Source organism: Tripterygium wilfordii, chromosome 3, assembly GCF_013401445.1.
Source record: "Tripterygium wilfordii isolate XIE 37 chromosome 3, ASM1340144v1, whole genome shotgun sequence".
NCBI classification, from domain to species: domain Eukaryota; kingdom Viridiplantae; phylum Streptophyta; class Magnoliopsida; order Celastrales; family Celastraceae; genus Tripterygium; species Tripterygium wilfordii.
Genome location: NC_052234.1, coordinates 1,236,096 through 1,257,174, shown reverse-complemented (window position 1 = coordinate 1,257,174; position 21,079 = coordinate 1,236,096). Strand labels below are relative to the sequence as shown.

Below are 21,079 nucleotides of genomic sequence, written 5' to 3'. Positions count from 1 at the left end.
ATCCAGAAAGACAATGAACTTACACAAACTTAAAATACAGAATTGCGCCCTCCACAGAAATTACCCTATTGTCAAACCAAATCCGAATTTGTAGTCTTTCTTCCTATGATCTAACAGCAAATGTAAAATAAAATATTTGTGAATAAGGAGTAGAATGACGGTCATGCTACAAACTAAATCTTGATGAATGTGAAGACTGCTATTTCTATCAGCAGATGAAGGACAAAGAATTTAGCCAAGACACAATACAACATCTAAAGAACTAAAAGCTGATACAGACTTCTTATATCTTTAACGAGATTCAATGTTTTGTGAGAAGACGTCTTTTAGATCTTAAGCAACTCCCTTTCGCATAACCAGGGTAGTTTCCTTTAATTTGTGAGGAAGCCTATATCATAGCTAAACAGCACAATATGGAAACCCTCCAAGTAGCCTAAAAGTTTTTAACACAAAGTATAGTATCATACCTTCAAATGGTACTGAAAGAAGAAAACAGAAAACTCTAAAATCATGCTCCCATAGTTTATAACCAAATCTTGACTTAGCTGCCGGAGGTTTACAATAATCATGCAAGGGCAAATGGGGTACAAAGTTTTCCTGCACGGATACTGAAGAAAAGAAAATGCATCATATTTGAAACAAGTTAACTCTTACCTCTGCAGAAAGGATAAAATTAAGACCCATATCTAAACGCTCTTCGAGATAAGCAGCTACACATCCAGTTGAATCAATCTTCCCTCTAAGGCGACTCTGAAACAACAGTGAAAAGCTGTCAACCAGATAGCTTCTTCCTACTTCTCATCAATTACATTCTAGAAGCACAAGGTCAGTAAATACAAAAGGCCTCATTTGAGGTGGAATTTCCCAGTGAGCCAAAATATGGCCAGCTGTCACCAAGCATGCTACTTTAATGAGAAACGGACAGGCAACATTATCATTGTGCCAGGTCAAAAGAACCATTCGCTTCACAGCAAAACAAAATAAATTCATATGATGTCATGAGAATCAGGATTGCAAAGATTGAAAAATGAATAAACCCATACAAATTGATAATCCTAGTTAGCATATATGGTATCTCTTAGCCACCAGCGTTACTCCCCCAAAATTAATTATATTTGGCTGTGAAGTCCAACAGTAACCAAGTTATCAAATAAGATTGAGTGTTCCAAGAATAAGTAGCATACATGAAACATGAAGTTCAGTTACAGCAAAATTATCTTTCTTTCATTTTCATTTCTTGATTTATTTTATCAAGAGTGCATCTACATTCTACAGGCAGGAGTAAGAACCTAGAAAAACTTGGGAACCATTTTAACGATGAATTGGTTCTATATGTTAACTACACCAGTACGGATGTTATTGCCTTTCCAGGATACTCAATGAAATACTGTCACATATCCAGAAAGGACCTCTTTAATAAGCAACGAATATCTGCTTCCACAGTGCTGGGTGCAAGAGGCTGTAACCTTCATACAAATTATATATAACTACTACCATTGACTGTATTTGTATGCAGATTTTCATTCCACCGTGCTATGAGGAAAAAAATGAAGGGGAGAGACATTTGTAAACAAAGAAAAAAAGAGAAGATTGGGTGGAGAGTAAAAGTAAACGGGTACCCTTTAGCTCCAGAATTTTCCTCCATGCCTTTTTTATTTCCAACTTTCACAATCTAGATTAAAAATAATTTCATCACCCGTTAAAATTGAAAATGTGTCACTTTCTATAACTACAGTCAAAAAGCATAAACACAAGCAGTTCCATAGTTAATTTTATGCAAATGGCGTATAAGATTAACAGGACATCATTCTTTGCAGACTGAGGAATTTGAGCTCAAACCTAGGATGGAGGTGTAGAAAGGGACACCTCACTATGGGGCAAGAGAACGAGTAAGACTACCAACTTGTTAGATGATAATAAAAAAAATCTAAATTCAGATCCAAAACCAATTTAAGTTCATTATTCAATTCAAAGTTTTCATTAAAGTAAATCATATCAAGCATTCATATTAAATCCAGTAGTGGACAACTCTGTCCAATAAGTTATATCACTTGCAAAATCAATCCAAGTTCCTAACATCCAGTTCCCTCATTTTCTCTCTCCCTATACATAGAAGGGCTAGGGTATATGAAAATGAAGAAATAGAATGCTACTTTTTAACAAAACCTTTTCACATTTATGGACCTGTGCTATTGGCAAAAAGAGGAGACAATTAAGGGGGAAAATGGAAGAGACGACCACATAAGTTGATTTCATAGAACTAGGGTTTAAAATCAAGGAGCAGCATTTGAAATCAATCAGGATATAGAAAATCATATCAACATCAAAAACGTTGTCCAAATTCTTCCACTAAACAGTGTGGGTGTGTGTATATAATGGGAAGCGGGCCAAAGTTAAAGACCCGGAGCCAAAGCAAGGAGAGAGGGGGAGAGAGAAAGGGAGAGACTGGATATGGGGGCTCCATCTCCAAAGAAAGTAAGGTTTTAAAAATTCACACATGCAATCATTTGTAGTAATAAAAAATCACAGATAAGAGAACATTAGCAATCACAGAAGATACCCGTCTAAGGATGTAATCATAACCGGCACTTGCTGTCACATCTCTTGATGGGAGGTTATACATGAAGTCTGTTGCTAAAGATACCTAACAGAAGAAACTAGTGTTTTAGACATTAAACATGGTTAAACAACAAACAGCACCGCAATAATAAAAGTCAACTTCCTCACCTTCTCAGATACCTTCTGAACATAGCTCAAAGCGACCATCCCAGTGGTTGCAACTTGTCCAGTAGCAACCTGTTGTCATGCCAAAAGGGCATAAGTGCAAAGCAAACAGGGAAATACGGGAGGACTGAGGAGTAAGTGACTATTTCTCATCTCCTTTTTTCCGATGACACTATATCTTTTGCCGCCAAAAGTAGACGAATTCTTAATCTAAGAGGCATTTTCTTGTGTTTCAAACCGGTGACTGGTCTTACGGTAAATTTGAGGAAGAGAGAAACAATGGCTTTGAGCCCAGTGGGATTATTGAAGTCTTAATTAAGGGATTTGGAATTCGTAGTAGAAAATCTCTCCAGCAACTATTTAGGTCAACCACTTGGAACTAAGAATAGGGAGAAAATTTTGTTGGATAAATTGTGGAAACATTTGAAAGTAGACTTGTTGGTTGGAAGTTGCATTCCTTATCGAAGGGACGTAGATTAGCTCTTATCAAGAAATTGGATAGTACGCAGAATTCTTTGGGAGGACATGAATGTAAGCCAATAAGTATTGCAAGATTATGAAAAGGAGATTATGGAGTGCTGGCCATTAAATCATTTCAACTCTTTTTAATACAAGCCTCCTTAGCAAGTAGTTGTGGAGAAAGTTTATAATGCTAAGTATGGATTGAATCCAAATGGATGAATTTTAAGAGAAAGTAGGAGGGCTGGTAATGCTGCTATTTGGAAGGAGATTAGGAAGGAGCGGAATGAATGAATTCTAAATATTAGGATAAAGGTGGGGATGGTACCTGTCCGCCTTATTAAAGAAACGAGGTGGCTTATTCTCCTTTGTTGGATAAATTGAATAACCTAAAGAATGGGACATGCTCATCAACGGAAAGGAAAGAGCTAGAAGGAAGACAGATTCAGTATGGACATGAACTCAGAAATAAGAGTACAGGTTCAAAAACGGAGTATTCCAACAGCCTTTCCGTGCCGGTCAGGTAGCGAACCCAGTTCAAGCCTATTATTCTGACTCGTCCCCCCATTCCTGACTTTCAGTTGAGGAAGGAATGGAGTAAGGGACGCCCTTCTGCGATATAGTTATAGTATACAATTTGAAGGAAACTGACTATGAAATAAATGAAATTTAGAACGAGATCCATCGGGCTTCAGTAGCGACACCTCATTGAATGATTAATCACTACATGTGAGGGAGATAGACAATTTAAATAGCCCTCTTTTTATTTGAACCCTAAAAATAAAAAACCAATGAGTCACACACTAAGCATGGAAATTTCTCTCCTTTGAATAGAGGATATAGCAATTTCGTTTGGATTTATCAGTCTAAGCAGGAGACAAAATACTTTGATATTATTGAGTACTAGTTCTACCATAGGTGGCTTTTCTGATTGTTGGGGGGGGGGGGGGGGGGGGGGGAACATGGAATAAGAATTTTAACTTTAGATAATCTCCAGAAGCTATGAACATATACATTTTGTGCAAAACAGAGTAACAAAATGGGAACCATATTCTTCTTCACTGCAGATGGACTGCTAAGCTGTGAAACATGATAAGAAGAATATTGGGGATCAATTGGGTCATGGCAGAACTGTTCAAGAGGAGTTACTACTGCTGTTCTGCATTTAAAAAAGAGAAGCAAGATAGGAATTCATGATCTGCAACCGCAAGTGACTGGCCGTATAAGTCATAACGTGTCTAGAGAGAAATGATGGAGCTTTTAGATGAATCAGAACTCCTTCATGTGATATTGAAATTACCTCGTTTCATAATGTTTTATTCCAGTTGACGGGTGGTGGGGAGAGATGATGCTGTGAAGGGAAGAGTAATTGAAATGAATGCTGATGCAAAGGTTCGTGACTGGTCATTCCTCCGTCCCACATCGCCCAGGCAGGAAGTGCCTTATATGGGTAGGTCCATCCTTAACTAGCATGATGCATTTTAAAAGTTGTGTGGGGGTGAGGCCGAAAGCGAACAATATTATGCTAGTGGTCTTGGCATGCATCAGTTTGTTATCAGATCTGAGGCCTCGGTGGGATCACACCAGGATGTGTATGTCTTTGAGGATGGGAAATGATGCAGAAGATTCTCTAGTGGAAGGTGACTGGTCATTCCTCAGTCCCACATAACCTAGGTAGGAAGTCATAAAGTTCCTTATATGGGTAGGCCCATCCTTAAATAGAATGAGGTAGGAAGTCATAAAGTTCCTTATATGGGTAGGCCCATCCTTAAATAGAATGAAGCATTTTAAAGTCGTGCGGGTGTGAAGACCAAACGAACAATATTGTGCTAGTGGATTGGGTCTGCATCAGTTCTAATTAAGGATAGGCATGCCCATATAAAACACTTCAAGACTTCCTATCTATGCGATGTGAGATGGAGGAATGACCAGTCAACTTCCATTAGATGACCTTATGCATCATTACCTCCCATCCTCAAAGACACGTCCTCGTATGATCCCACATACATCCCACGTAGGGCTCAGCTCTGATACCAAATTGATGCAGATCTAACCCATTAACACAATATTGTTCACTTTGGGCCTCACACACGCACGCACGACTTTAAAACACATCATACTAGTTAAGGATGGGTCTACCCATATAAAACACTTTATGGCTTCCTACCTAAGCGATGTGGGACGGAGGAATGACCCGTCACCTTCCACTAGAGAACCTTCTGCATCAAATGGTTGCAATATTGAAGTGTTGGCTGGCATGCACTTGGTGCCTTTTCTTTTTACATTTGAAAAAAAGGAAGAAAATCTTTCATCTATTATAAGTCTGCCCCTGAAGAGCATAAATGTATATAGTACGAGCATGTGCATAAGGTAATACCATTGTAGCCATGAACATCATTGCATCAACTAACAGAGAATGGGTCTACAGATTAAGACTTCAATACAAAGAGTACCAAAAATTAAAACATATTACTTCTGATCTATAATGTCATTAGGAAGTTTGATTTTTACAACCATATTAATACATAGAATGAAATTGCTTTCTTCTTTTACATCAGAATACTCCTCTTGTCCCAAGAATCTTTCACTGAAACCTACGCTGAGCACAGGGGCACGAAAATACGTGTTCTACAATGCAATAAGTCCATGGCTACTGACCAATAGCTGCATAAATTACTTTCAATAATTTATACGTTCTTTCTAACATTGGATTGTATTCGAAAGGACAACATAGACCCAAAACCAGAGGAAAGAGTTTTACACTAATGTATTCCAAGAATAGATCTACGCCAACAGTTGAACATATCAGGCTGCCCATATGCAAGAGCCAACAAGATTTTGGATAAAATACAGCAATTTCTAGTGAGACTTGTAGATCATGATTTATGGGAGCATCAACGGCCCTACGTTGTGCATGCCCAAATCATCCTAGATTATTTTCCCATCTTATAATGAATTTTATGTGAGAAAATTACGATGTGCTGCCTCGGCAGCAATAAAAAAGCATAAGTCTTGGATTTCTACATATTGGAAATATGTTATTGAAGAATAAATAAAAATGGGATTATATAATTGATACAAGGTGAAAGCCAAGAAACAATACCATCTTATCTGTCTCATATCGAGCAGCATATCCAACACCTGATTTGCGATGCTGCCCAGCCCAAAAAATTTCACCACCCAAAGACAAATGCGGGGTCACACTCTGAAACAAAATGGGAAAATTTAGCAAAAGATGATAACGAACATATTCTCATCCAAGTAAAGAGATGTACAACTATATATAGTAATGTCATCAGTCACAAAAACAAAAACAAAATTTGAACATAGTTCTTAAACAAAAGGCTATAATTGGAAGTAAAATTTTCATTCTGTGAAAATTGTATTCCCATAAAGGTGCCTATAGAGAAACAAAGGGAGGTATATTTGATAAGTCATTTTATATTTATTATTATTAGTGGGAGAGGGGACTCGAATCTTGTTTTGGTTCAAGTCCAAAGGAGTAAGCTACCAATGGGTCAAGTGCTCCTTAATAAGAGATGAGCTCTCCTAACCAATATTTTAACACCTGTTTGACCCGGTCGCAAACTGGATGAACTTCTACCCAAGTAACTCCAGGTCTCGCCTCGGATTAACCCTCAAATCTAGATAAGTGATTGAACCATACAGACTTGAATAAATTGGTAAAATCCACCAAACCCCTTGATTCTTGGTCATAAATACTAGTTGGGTTTCAAATATTCAAGAAAACAAACCCAAGAAGTAAAATTAGAAAAATATTAAGCAGCTTATGCATTCATTGAAAATATTAACATTAAAGTATCAAAAATAGGTATATAATTAACTGCTAGTTTTATGAATGGATACAAGCATTGCTACAATCAGGGATAATACCCTACAAATTCGCACTGTATCTAACACAATGCCTGCTTTAGAAAGGATATATTTCCATACTTGTTTTAACATGTTCCAATATTAACATTTGTGTTTTCACAAGCACAGTTGGCCAGGCTTAATTCATGTGGACATTTAAATTAGATTCATTCACAGACATAGCACAGATAATTCCGGGTCCAAAAGTTCAAGTATTATTGTAGTATGGTGCATGCACTTTTTGTGCCAAAATATCCTACATTAAATAAATTCAGCTTTACTAGTCAACTTCAACAGTATTCATACAACACATAACAGAAGAGCCATGGCTTGAATGAAATTATTTACCTGGATGTAACTGCCTCCGAAAAAGGCTCCATTTGCCAATTTCAATTGTGCACAATAATCTTGACTTTACCTTACAAGTGGAAAAGAAATGTCAACAGAAAGAAGGCAAAAGCATAACAGTTGATGAGGATGGATGAGCTTCCAAAAACAGTCATTTATAAAAAGATTTTCAATGAGCATGCCAACTTGGGGTCATTAATCATTTATGCCAGTGAAATGCATGCATTTTTAAGAAGGCTAAAAAAAACTGCAAGCAAAGGAAGAGGACTTGACCTTGTACTTGAAGTTGCCCATGCCATGAGACATATGAGGCTCACTTGTAAGCTGTGCAGTAAACATTACACAAAAATATTTATTCACACTTGTCAAAAAAAGATTGTTATTTACAGATCAAAGACATATTTTCTTTCAAAGAATGGAAAGACTGAAAAACAGCATAATGTATAATTACCTGAGCATTAGCTTTTAAAGTAAGGTTGTCAGTCAAATCACACTTCACCCTTGCTTTAAGTCTCCCATCCATCATCACCCTCCCAACAAGCATCAACTGTGGAAAACCATCAATGCTTTAACTACGAAAGTACTCATTTTGAAGATATAATAATTCCAAGGAACAGGGATAAAGAGAAGTCCAAGGAAGAGCTATTGAGAGGACAGAATCATTTTTTAGTGCAACCTATCAAGATGATTCAAAAGTAGATAAAAGAATTAGTACAAACATTTGGGTCAAGAAAGTTGGCACCAAACTCGTAGTGAGCAGTTGGGATTTTGATAGTTTCAGAGGACTGAGAAGGAAGTTCCATAGGTCCCATGAACACACTAGAAGACATTGTCAAGCCAAAATAACAAAAATTAACAAGAGAAAGAGAATAGATAAGCAAATTGAAAAAAAAAAAAAAAAAGGAAAAAGAGTTAAAGCTACCTGTGGCTAAGAGAAATTTTTTGATTGAGTCCTTTAGAAAAATCAAAGCGCATTCCTTCAAAAAGTTCTGGCTTTAAAGACACTGCCAACAAATTTTAAGAGATTCAGTTACCACATATCAACAAAAGAACTAGCCATAAATTTCTCTTTAATTCTTTGGAATAACTAATAATTAATTATCTAAAAAGTATGCAATGGAGAACATTCCGTGACATTAAAACTGCTGTAGTATGAAGAGAAACAAACTAAAGGGAACATACAAATCAGTCCCAACATAGCTAAAAAAACTAGCTATAATACCAAGCTAGTTGGAGGAAAGGCTATCAGAATCCTCTCTTCCATAAAATTTCGCCTAACAAAACAGAACAGATTCAAAACATGCAACATCAAATTTTAATTTGTTGCTGAGTTAAGCCAAGCCTTAAATTCAAAGAAAATCACTTCCTAAAACTTAAAAGCGTTTTCCAAAGCCATGCAGACATCCCTTAACAGACCGACCCCACCTGCACGAGCATTGCTAACTCAAAAAGCTTCACAGACAATTTTCTCAACGAGAAAAATTAAATGTAAAATTACACAGGAGCTGTTTACCTAGTATAACAACATTTTGTAACAAAAAAGCACCGAGGGGGTGCCACATGAATACAAAAAACATATAGAGAAAATGAATCAGTTAAATACAGAAACAAACTTGCATCTGCATCAAATTGCTAATATAAAAGTTAATAACACATTAGTATTCCATTCGTCTTCTTTTTCTTTTTCCCATTTAACGTCCTTTCTTTCTCTGGTAAATCCCTTCCTTGTTTGTAGATCTATTCACACTCTTAATTCCAGCTGCACAGCATCCTGCACATGCTATAAGCCACCATATCAGCCCTTTGGTGCTCCACTACTAACCAGTTCCACAGTTAGTAGAACTTTCTTCTAGCTATAATGAAATAACTTTTGAAAATAGAATAACAAAAACCCAGAATCAGAACCGTCTATCAAATACTTTTTTTCTTTAGAACTATTACAGAAAGTTGCACCAACTCAAATTATAACTTAATGTTCTGTAGACAACAAATTTCCACTTTGACCATACCCAAATTAGTTCCTTGCATCTCTATGTACAGGTTATTTCCTGCCCATTATCCAAAACTTCTCAAAAGAGTAAAAAACAAAGAAAAGGAAAATTTTAATATGCATTAATATTCTTGCAATCCAGAATCGCGAAAATAAAAAACAAAAGTGGCCCCAGTAGCCAAATTAAATTAAGGTCAAGTTAGGGTTTCAAAGTTAGCATGCTGCAACTTATCCTGCGCCTCAATATCCAGCATCAATGAAAAAAAACCAGTTTACAAATGCAGATGAAACGCGTGCGTGCGTGCGTGTGCAGAGAGATTAAGAATGCACTAGACTAACAGGATAATACAGAACGATACTGAACACGAGCTTGATTGAAGATAATTATTAGAATAAAATCAACTGCATCGTGGATTAAGCAGTAATACGAGACAAGATTAGATGTGACACAAACGGAGAGCTTCTCGGTGGACTTCTTCAAAAGGTATAGGGCAAGGTAGATTCTTGTAGTCCACTTTCTCGTCCGCTTTGGTCTTACTGGAATCGACTTCCGGCATTGTCATACCGGGAGTTGCCAGGCCCGCCATTGCAGTGTTCAGTTACAGTTGTTCAATTGAATTGAATAAGAGACGATATTATTAGGTTTAGAGAGACATAGAGAGGGAACAGTGAAGGCGTCCGTGGGTGGCTCCTTGACCTTCTGTGACTCTGCGCGTGCGTGGGGTTTCTCTGGGGTTTTAAGTCAGGGTTTTGAGTTCCCAAAAAGAGATCTTGCGGGCCCTGCTTCGGCCCAAAACTCAAGTTTTCAACGGGCCACCGCTAACGCGAACCCAAACATCTGATGTGGGTCAAGTGACTCAAGTCACAAGTGAAGTGGCTCCTATGGTGCTGATTAGTATGAAAGACAAAAGACAAAAGCCCAACCAAACAAAGAAACTAGGCCCAAAACCTCAGACAAAGGCCACGGCCCATGAACCTGCAGTAACCCACAAACACCAATCTGGCCCACTAGGAAAAGAAACACATGACCATGAGCCGAAGAGCCTGTGTTAATGCCAAGTGCTAACCAGACATGATCCATTTCCGACCCATTCTTTTCGTGAGCAGTAACCCATCTCGTGAACAGTGGTGCCATATTTTTGTTTTTTATGGCACAAACACAGTGGTGCCTTATAATGACCAAACTAACCTTATTGAATGCCAAAACTTGGAAGCCACATTATTTAACATCAATCAAAATGATACACATATGTCTAACTCAATCGATTGTCAACCATGTTCTAATTATGGAGGAGAAAGGATTAATAAAAGGACAGAATCTAACAATTGCGGTGGTGATGTTTGTTAATCTTACAATTGTAGACTGTTGATGTACGTAACATGTAAACGGTTGGACAGCCACTGTAACAAGCTATGATCTTCCAATGGATGTTTATGGACTCCGTCAGGAAACTATACATTGATTAGAATGTACTTGTTTCTGATGCATCTTTGAGATTTCCGACCAAAAGCAGGTGTTCAGTGTTGGGGCGAAATACGGATGTTCGATGTATGTAGGTATTGTGTATTATATTTCAGGAAGTGATATCGCTTTCCCCACTTGAATCCATGACATCTTGCAGGTGATAAATTTGGTACTCGCTTTCCAACCTCTAAGAGATCATGGATTCAAGTGGAGAAGGCATGCTCATTTCCTAATTTGGGTACAGTTTCTTATCCGTGACTCTCTTCTGGATCTACCATTGTTTTTTTCAGATGTACTACCAATGACACCAAAAGGTTTCAAATTTCAAGAATGGCTTGGAGGTTCCAAGAAATTGCCTGCAACTAGCAAACAAGCTTGTTTTTATTAGTTTTGGACTTTCGAGCTCAAACTTCTTGTACCACACATATCTTTCCAACCTCTAAGAGATCATGGATTCAAGTGGAGAAGGCATGAGGCATGATCATTTTCTAAAATAAAAAGGAAAATTCCAGGTCGGCACCTTTGAGGAGATTTTTTGACATCTAGTTCCACTCAAAAAACACATGGACATATAAGTACTCATAAAAATACCAATTACTGCATCACTACCCCTGCTATATATAAGTTAATGTTACTGTTTCAAACAATCAGTTATAAGTTAACCTTGTACACTCACATGTACGTATACATATTCTGTCTGCTATGTGTTCTGTCTAATTCATTCTGTACTTGTCATGTATAATTTTGCTTTAAGTTTGTGGTACAAGATAACTGATGATGAAGAAGAATCTGTTCAAAGATGACATTAACATGCAAGGACAAATTAAGGAGATATGGATATATATATATACACCAGTAAAGCACACTTGGAGATTTCATGGGGCTAATTTATATTGGTGTCATCTATCTTGCTAGATCACACTAGTTACTTTCCATGATCTTCTTCTAGATAGATGAATCTTTCATGATACACCCAAAAGCCATGAATTTAGAGCTTTGAAAACGATTGGGTTTATTATTTTCTCCACTTAAACTTGTCTTATATATATACACACACATATATATACATGTATACATACATACATACATACATACATACATACATATATATATATATATGTGTGTGATTATATATATGTATGTATGTATGTATATATATATGTATTTATGTATATATATTGCCTATATCAATCAAGGAACATATATAGCACTATATACCCACATCTCTTTGTGGAGAATTATTTCCCCAACATATTAGAATATAAGCAACTCATCTATACACATTATCACATGATGAAGCATCACATGTTCTTCATCACTTGATCGAAATTAATACAATCTTCAATTCACATTTTTTTTTATTTAAAAATATGAATAATATAATACCAACAATCACTTAAGAATAAAAATAATTGGAAGTTTTGAAATATATATGGAAGTTTTCCATTCATTATATAATGTGTACGTATTAGTGTTTCTTTCTCGAGGTTGTTGCATGTTCAGTGCTCCATTTCTCAATCCATGCACGATCACTGTCTAGCACTTGCAAATACTTGCTGAAAGATATTATAGATAGAGAGATGAGGGAACTCTGGAATTCCCGAGACTACGTGTACAATTCTCATCCAATTGTGAAGATCTAACAAATTTGATGGATTGAGAAAATATAAAAGTGTGGGGTGATATGACGCACCTCTCAAATCATTAGATGGAAATTTTACACGTTGAGAATTATTGCAGAGTCCTAGATCTTGCAAATACTTTGATCAGTTCGATAGAGAAAGTTATAGAGATAATGTTAATGATTTTTTTAAAAAAAAGTCGGTATAATTAAAATAATAATTTTTTAAAAAATTAAAAAATGGGTATAATTAAAAATTAGGGCAACTTTTAGGTGGTAATAATGGCTCAATTATTGGGAGTACCAACAACACAAGTGCATTATCTTTTTGTACTCCAAATCTTCGGTTTTATATAAATTATTAGATGGAAATTTTACACTCTGAAAATAATTGCAAAACCCCAAATCTTGCAAATACTTTAAGATCGATAAAGAAAGGTATAGAGATAATATTAATAATTTTTTAAAATAAAAGTGGGTTTAATTAAAATAATAATTTTAAAAAAAAATTTAAAAGTTGGTATAATTAAAAATTAGGGCAACTTTTAGGTGGTAATAATGGCTCAATTATTGGAAGTACTAACAACGCAAGTGCAATTATCTTTTCTACTCCAAATCTCCAGTTTGATATATTTTGGCTTGGTGACATTCCCACTCCCACCCACTTTTTATTTTTCTAATTTCTTTTGAATAACTAATTAATCATATTAATTGGTTGGTCTTGTCGTTTCTACAACCATTAACACCATTTGAATATCTTATTAGCTTACTCATTCGCATGCTCACTTGTGCTTTATTCTTTGATTGTACTATCAACCAATTTTGTTGTCAATTTGATATATATATATTCCCTCCGTCCCATTTTAATTGTCCTCTATTCTTTTTTGGGATGTCCCAAAATGTATGCCCATTTCAATTAATTAAAACTAATTTCATCCATTTTTTTCATCTTACCCTTATTTACTCTTAAATTGAAAAATTAATGGAGTGAATTCCCAATGAGTCATTGACATCTTAATTGTCCTCTATAAATGAGGGTATAAATGTTAAATTGAAGGGGAGTAATGCAATTTCTTAAACTGTGTATAAAATTGAAGGGAACAATTAAAATGGGAGGGAGGGAGTATATATATATATATATATCAATTTCTTTTTAAAAATTTTTAAAAATAGTTCGTATTAAAAAATATTCAATGTTTTAATTAACTATTAGAGATCAATTATGCAATTCAATGACACCCCTTGGGATTCCTTAAGGTTGTGGTACATAACATATTGAAATCCCAAATTAGTCAAGTATGAAGGATATATATATATAGAAATTCTCACATAAGGGTTTAATGTAAGAGTGTAAAATAAGGGTTTATGTTTACACCATTGATTTGAAACATGTGAGACCCAAAGCAGTGGACCCCACTTGTCATCTCATTCATCCACACCATTAAAATGTAACCCTTATTTTACACCCTTATATTAGACCCTTATGCGAGAAATCCTCTCTCTATACATATATATATATATATATATATATTTATCTCTGTGTGTGTGTGTGTATGAATGGATTGATATGAAGTTACATTCTTTGTGTTTGAAGTGGTGAGATTTCTTGATGATAAGATCCCAATTAGGGGTTGAATTGGGTTTGATACAAATCTAATAAGTTGATATTATTGTAGTAGAATTAAGCCAAAATTAGTGAGCTCAGCCGCCATTACAGGTTATAAAATATGATATCACAAGCAATCTTTTACTTTTAAACTAATTAAACTTTTTACACTAATAATTAACACTCAAAAGGTTAATTTTATATATATATATGTTGCATGCATGACAAAAGAAACATGACTTTCCCTTGGATTTTAAAGTTAAATGTATGAAAAGGATGTCAAGCACTATATGAGTTGAACTTCCATTCTCATATAAAATATTACGTAGTTCACAACCCAAAAGCCCAAGTACCTAAGTTTTAAAAATTGGGAGAGGTTTAGAGAACAAATTATGAAGAAAATTTTGTTGAAGGTAGTAGGGTTTTAAATAATTAAGAATTCATAGTTATTTATCCTTTCGGTGCATATTGGGTAAATTCATCTAGCTTGCATATTAATCCACAAACCACCCACGTCAGGTAAACTCATGGAAAATTCATGTTTGTGTATATAATTGAACAATGTGAATTAGAAGTAGGGGTATAATTGTGTAAACGGTCATTTTTTTGGGTTTTTTTACAAGAATTTAACTGAACAATTGATCAGTTATCGACGGTTATTTTGATAATTCGGTTGATTGTCACTAAATAATTTTTTGAAAATAATTGATTGTTCGGTCGGTTAACCATTCTATTTAATTTTTCGGGTAATTTCTTACCACCCTAAATAGAAATGCGCATAAATAGTGCATATACATGTGTGATATATATAAGTATTACACAAACATATTCTACAATTTTAATCACTAGTGGAAAGTGAACGGTAGGTTAACATCACGCGTGAATAGGGTATGTCATCATTCACATTGGTTTAGTGAACAACATTAAAAGATGAATATATGAAAAGTAAAGTCTACAACCAAAGAATTTTTTAATAATTGAGGCATATATATATATATATATATATATATATATATTATATCTACAATTCACAAAGTAGCCTCAATTAATCATGCAATCTCGCAATCGATCGGGTGTGGGCATAGAAGGTTAATAATTTTTTTTTGAGTACTAGAAGGTTAACATTTGTTTGTGGGAAAAATTGTATCAGAATATATAATCAAAAATTATTTTGATGAATAGAATTTAAGAAGTTGTTGCCTATTTTTATTAACTTGCATACCAATATACATAATTAGTTCCTTTTAATTTTATGTTTTATGCCAGAAAATACTTAATCACAGCAACATGTTTATATGTATTATATGCATGCATACTTAACAAATACAAAAAAGAAGAAGGAAAGGTGATAGATAAATACATATACACACACACTTATTCTGACACCAGACGTCCGTCCACAATCCTAGTGTTGAAATAGTGCGCTGAAACAGTGGGAGACATATATAGTTATTATTCTAACATGCTCCTTGATGTCCGTGAAATAGCGGGTCGTATTAGAGCATCCACAGTGATGCACCAAATATCCAGCACTTCAAAATCATTCTCTCTCTTCTCATCTATCCTACGTGGCACAATTTAATTGGATGAGTGAATCCCACAATATACATTATTCATCAACACTCCATACATTCCAACACTTCATACTCACTTTCTCTATTTTCTCTCTCTTCCTTTTTATCATCTTTCTCTTCTTTTTCATATCTCTCTCTTCTTTTCATCTTCTCTTTCTTCCTTTTTATCATCTCTCTCTTCCTTTTCATCACCTCTCTCTTCACTATTCATCACCTCTCTCTTCAATATTCATCACCTATATACATACTCCAACTCTCAAGTATCCTTTTTCCACAACTAAATTTTCAAGTGTAATTTTTCACCCATTGTGTGTATGTAGCACTATATTTATCAAAAAAGTAACATTTCAAGTACTTGAAATACACTCCATTATACCCATTGTGAACATCTAGCACTTAACTTATCAAGAAAGTATCATCTCAAGTACTTCAAATTCTTCCCATTGTGGATGCTCTAAACAATTATATTTACGGACATCTGCATGTGAGAATGGCTCTCTCTCTCTCTATATATATATATATATATATATTTGTGTGATATCTAATATTTTCCACTCACGAAGGGTTAAAAAGTAAAATTAATCGCATGCTTGTATATATGAAAAATGGTTTACATGCAAGGTAATCAAATAAAAGTTGTGAGGGGAAAAAAGAGAGGAGAGAGAATACAATCAAGAAAAAGAAGGTACTTTAATTATCCAAAGTTTTCTATGGGTTTGAAGGCCATAATACTATTTTAATGTAACTTTATCTACCTATCAAGGTTTCTAATGAAAAGGCTAATAACAACTACAGAAAAGTTGATATAGAATTCTCTTTGTGCTCTTTATGATACACTAAGTTTCCACTCAACTAATAACTAATAAGGGCTTTTCTTTACCAAGCTATAGCAGACCAACAAAAGTCGGTGTCTCTGTCTCTCTGTGTCTGTATCACTGTATGTGTGTATATATATATATATATATATATACATATACATATATATAGTCATTTGCAGATGTTTTTCTGGCCTGCAATAGATTGGAAGAAGTTCCATGGATTGTAGTATCATGATTATGAACATATTACATTTACAAAACCATATCAGTCAACTTAAAAAGTTAATCATTGCGTGTTCAGTGATCAATCAATTGCTTTATTTGGATCCCCAGCCAAAAAGAAATAAAATTAGTGTTTTTTTTGTTTGGAAATTCAAAAGATGGGTTTTGAAACTACATTATAAATATTTTTTAAAACCTTTTTTTATAGTTTTTTTTAGTTGTAATACAATATTTTGCAATTTGTCGAGGCATTTGAAGAGAAATGGACGGTATAAAGAATTTACGTGAGCTAAAGGCTCATAGTTCCCTCGTCATAAAAAATAATTATAATTAACAGATTTTACTTGTTACAAATACAATTTCCCAAATATCAAGTAAGCAGAGACAAAAGTAATTTTTGAGAATCACGAGTAATTCAGAAGACACTTATGTGTATGATATTTCATAGAGGTCTCGAGTTCAAACATCTTCATCCCCTTCTCCTATCATAAAAAAAAGAAGACCAAAGCACTTTTATAAAATAACCTAAAACAATTAATTAGGGCAGCCCATCATAAATTTTTTGTCTTAAAAATTACAAAAATAAAATTAAGGAGGAAAAGTGAAGGTAGACAAAGCAAAATTTGTCAAGTCTCACCCTTAAAAAGAAGAAAGAAAGTTGCATGAACAAGGGCGCCACACAGAAAACACTTCTCTTTCAAACTCCCAATCAATCCAAGAACAAAATTCCAAAAACAGTCGTGGAGACGAACCCACAGGAATTCCTTAATTCCATTCCCACCCATGAAAGATTCCTACCCGGCCTCTAGTTAATTGACACATGTAAACTGAAAATAAAATTTAATTTTAAATTTTGATGGCAATAAATAGTAGTATATCATGTGCAAGTCACGTGAAAAATTGAGAAATGACAGAACTGAATTTATACTATACCAACTCATTAATGCAATAAAACCTATATATATTCTTCAACACAGAATTTGGGATTTCTTGAAGATGAAACCTGGCAAAAATGTGAAATTCTTTTGTTCTTTAACTTTAGACCTGAGTGCCAAGCACAACATGTATATGAGGTATTAGCTAAAGCCTTGGGAATAGGATGTTCGCAAGATGACTATGGTTTGGATGATGAGCTGGTGCCATATATGGCAGGTGACTGAGAAGTTGGGAGGCATAGGATGAGGCTAGGGTTGTTTGCAAGAGGGTTCAAAATACTTACGAAAATGATTAAGATATCAGAAAGACAGAAACTGGTGTCGAAGTTATCTTTAACGGCTGCGTTGAATGCACGAGATTCAAGTGAATTCGTGAGCTCTACTTGTATCACATGAAATTCTGTAGATAACTACTATATTGAATGCACAAAATTCAAGTGAATTTGTGGGCTCTACTTGTCTCACATGAAATTGTGTGAGGGATGGGACGAAATGAGATTGGAATGGGGTGGGACTGAAAAAGGTCTCGCCACGGGTCAACCTCAATCCTTTCACTTTTCCCTCCACACACTCCCCAAATAAATCCCTCCCCAACTCCATCAGTCCATACCCCAAAACCACCACCCAAGAAAAACTCAATAAACCATAAACCATGGTATTGGTATCCTTCCAAACACTACTCTTCTTGGCGGTGGTTATGCCACTACTTGTCATCACCACTACCACTACATCACACCCCAATTACCAAGACTTCAACATCAAAGACTCAATCACAGAGACTAAAACCAAGCCCTCCCAAGTTTCCCAATTCAATGAACTAGGCCACCAAGTTAGCAGTGAAAGTGGAGAGAAAAAATGGAAGCTAAGACTTGTTCACAGGGACAAAATCTCAGTCTCCAACAAAACCCACAACCATAATCACCGTTTTGTTGCACGAATGAAAAGAGACGCGAAAAGGGTGTCCAGTCTTATTCGCCGAATCTCAAATGGCTACGCCGTTTACAAGGTGGAGGATTTCGGGTCGGAGGTGGTTTCGGGTATGGAGCAAGGAAGTGGAGAGTATTTTGTGAGAATTGGAGTGGGTAGTCCACCGAGGAGTCAATACATGGTGATTGATTCCGGTAGTGACATTGTGTGGGTTCAGTGTCAGCCTTGTAGTCAATGTTACCGTCAATCAGATCCTGTATTTGACCCCTCTAAATCCACTTCTTTCACCGGAGTTTCTTGCAGCTCCGCCGTTTGCGATCGGGTCGACAACGCGGGTTGTCATGCGGGTCGGTGTCGGTACGAGGTTTCATACGGTGATGGGTCCTTCACAAAGGGTACCGTCGCGCTCGAAACGCTGACGTTTGATCGAACCGTAGTTCATAATGTGGCGATTGGGTGCGGGCATATGAACCAAGGCATGTTTGTTGGTGCTGCCGGGTTATTGGGTCTCGGAGGTGGATCCATGTCACTTGTGGGTCAATTAACGGGTCAAACCGGTGATGCTTTTAGCTACTGTTTAGTGACTCGGGGTTCGGGTTCATCCGGGTCATTAGAATTGGGTCGTGAAGCCATGCCCGTTGGGGCTGCATGGATACCTTTGATCCGTAACCCACGGGCTCCAAGTTTCTACTACGTGGGGCTGTCGGGCCTTGGAGTTGGAGGCACCCGGTTACCCGTATCCGAAGATGTTTTCCGGCTAACAGAATTAGGGTATGGAGGTGTTGTTATGGACACAGGAACGGCAGTTACAAGACTACCTACAGTTGCTTACGCGGCATTCCGTGATGCTTTTATCACAGAAACCGGAGCCCTCCCCCGAGCCTCCGGAAGATCCATATTCGATACTTGTTATGACCTATCCGGGTTCGTATCGGTCCGGGTCCCAACCGTGTCATTTTACTTCTCAAGCGGGCCAATCCTGACCCTTCCAGCAAGGAACTTCCTAGTTCCGGTTGATGATTCGGGTACATTTTGTTTCGGATTTTCTCCATCCCCATCCGGACTATCCATCATAGGGAACATCCAACAAGAAGGGATCCAAATTTCTTTTGATGGAGCCAATGGGTTTGTGGGATTTGGCCCCAACGTGTGCTAGTTAAACTAGTAGAGCTATTATTTTTGGTCAAATCATATAATTAACCATATTTTGATAGTCTTAGTCAATATGATATATATGAAGTCATGTATCTATATATCTAGTGCTTCTTAGTGTGCAAGACTCCAAAATGATACCTGGTTCGGGGAAAGATAAGATGTATAAAGTCTTAATCCGGTATTATTAGAATGTGGTTTATGTATTACTTAGTGTGTGCATCTAGTAATGAAGTGGAGGACAAGCATGTAATCATGCAAAGTTAATAAATAAAGTTAAAAAAGGAGAGTCAAAACCCTGCATGGAGTCAAAAAATTTAACACAATGCAGAATCTTCTCATTGCCTCACAGCTTTCATTTGTCACAGGAGTAATAGTGCTGAGAATTTAAATCATGAGAGGCACAGCAGGGCGGGGGAGCCACCACTCTAGTGGGGTGGGCATGTGAAACCACCACTGTGGACTCACTGTATTCTAACCTTAAGTTGGAGTGCGTTCAAGTAATGACTTTTACAAAGTTATCTTTGCTTTCTTTTTCAATCTTTTCAAACTCGAGAGAGAGAGATAATCCTATTTGGGTTCAATTAACCTCCTAGTATGGAGCTTGGGAAGGCACTTTAGGACCCACAAAGGGAGAAATTGTTTAGTGAAAATGGTGAAAGGGGGAATCAAGAAAAGCAATGTAACCTTTGCTTGGAAATTAGGATCAATAGGTATATACCCTTTTTTGGATATTTTGGCTCAATATCAATTTCCAGACATGGATGGCCATCCACTTTTGAAAAAGCCCTTCATCTGTCAACTTCTGCCACAACCAGGCGTAGCATAAACTGACTAACTTGGACCCAGCAATTATTCTTCTACGTAATGCTACCGATCCGAAAATACAAACCACATTTTACCTCAAATCTACGTGTCATGTGAAATAATCATTGATTATAAACACATTTATAAAACCAACTTAATATCCAACCGTTCATACTGATTGGAGATAAAATGAAAGTTATATTTAGGAGGTCTCGGGCATTATTCACATTCTCCTTATTCTTCTTGACCTTTCTTTTGTTAAAAAAAAATACATCATGCCACATACTAAAGTGTTTGGGGGCGAGAAGGATGATTCAAGCACAAGCGGGAGTTATACATAGCCAGCGGGTTGGGGGAAACAAAAACCTCAACAGATTTGGAAACAAATTCAGAAAATATCCAAGAAAATTATTCCACAAAATTTAATAATTAAAGAAAACGATTATAGGTATGGCACAAACCCTAGATAAACTGTCCCAGTTGGGTTAAAACTAGCCAACAGTGAGTCATGATAGTATTGTTTCACATTTCTCCCCCTCGAGTCCATTCCTCATCTTG

The 21,079-nt window shown here is 36.1% G+C and overlaps 2 protein-coding genes across 3 annotated transcripts; one reads left to right on the top strand and one right to left on the bottom strand.

Annotated features, from left to right (window-relative positions):
• Position 1: 1 nt before the first annotated feature.
• On the bottom strand, positions 2-10,100 carry LOC119994634 (mitochondrial import receptor subunit TOM40-1-like). 2 transcript variants are annotated; one of them, XM_038841246.1, is made up of 11 exons: positions 9,849-10,100; positions 8,327-8,408; positions 8,124-8,223; positions 7,856-7,951; positions 7,673-7,728; positions 7,405-7,468; positions 6,287-6,388; positions 2,728-2,796; positions 2,561-2,644; positions 655-750; positions 2-114 (listed from the first exon to the last, which is right to left on the bottom strand). In XM_038841246.1, the coding sequence occupies exons 1-11, from the start codon at positions 9,979-9,981 to the stop codon at positions 61-63; spliced, it is 936 nt and encodes a 311-aa protein (XP_038697174.1). In that variant the 5' UTR covers positions 9,982-10,100; the 3' UTR covers positions 2-60. The 2 variants fall into 2 exon arrangements, 1 of the variants encoding a protein (XP_038697174.1); XR_005467273.1 differs by lacking the exons at positions 2-114; positions 655-750; positions 2,561-2,644; ... (4 more) ...; positions 8,124-8,223; positions 8,327-8,408 and having other exon boundaries at positions 6,219-6,388; positions 9,849-9,988.
• An 8,069-nt stretch (positions 10,101-18,169) lies between these two features.
• LOC119985763 (protein ASPARTIC PROTEASE IN GUARD CELL 2-like) lies at positions 18,170-20,065 on the top strand. Its single transcript, XM_038830143.1, has one exon. It carries the CDS (start codon positions 18,288-18,290, stop codon positions 19,716-19,718), a length of 1,431 nt encoding a protein of 476 aa, XP_038686071.1. The 5' UTR covers positions 18,170-18,287; the 3' UTR covers positions 19,719-20,065.
• Positions 20,066-21,079: the final 1,014 nt, after the last annotated feature.

Coding starts and splice junctions, on each gene's coding strand:
- LOC119994634 (XM_038841246.1), bottom strand. CDS start 9,981: ATGGCGGGCCTGGCAACTCCCGGTATGACAATGCCGGAAGTCGATTCC. Junction 8,224..8,326: donor AAAATTTCTCTTAGCCACAG/GTAGCTTTAACT, acceptor AATGTCTTCTAG/TGTGTTCATGGGACCTATGG. Junction 7,729..7,855: donor CTTTAAAAGCTAATGCTCAG/GTAATTATACAT, acceptor TTTACTGCACAG/CTTACAAGTGAGCCTCATAT.
- LOC119985763 (XM_038830143.1), top strand. CDS start 18,288: ATGGTATTGGTATCCTTCCAAACACTACTCTTCTTGGCGGTGGTTATG.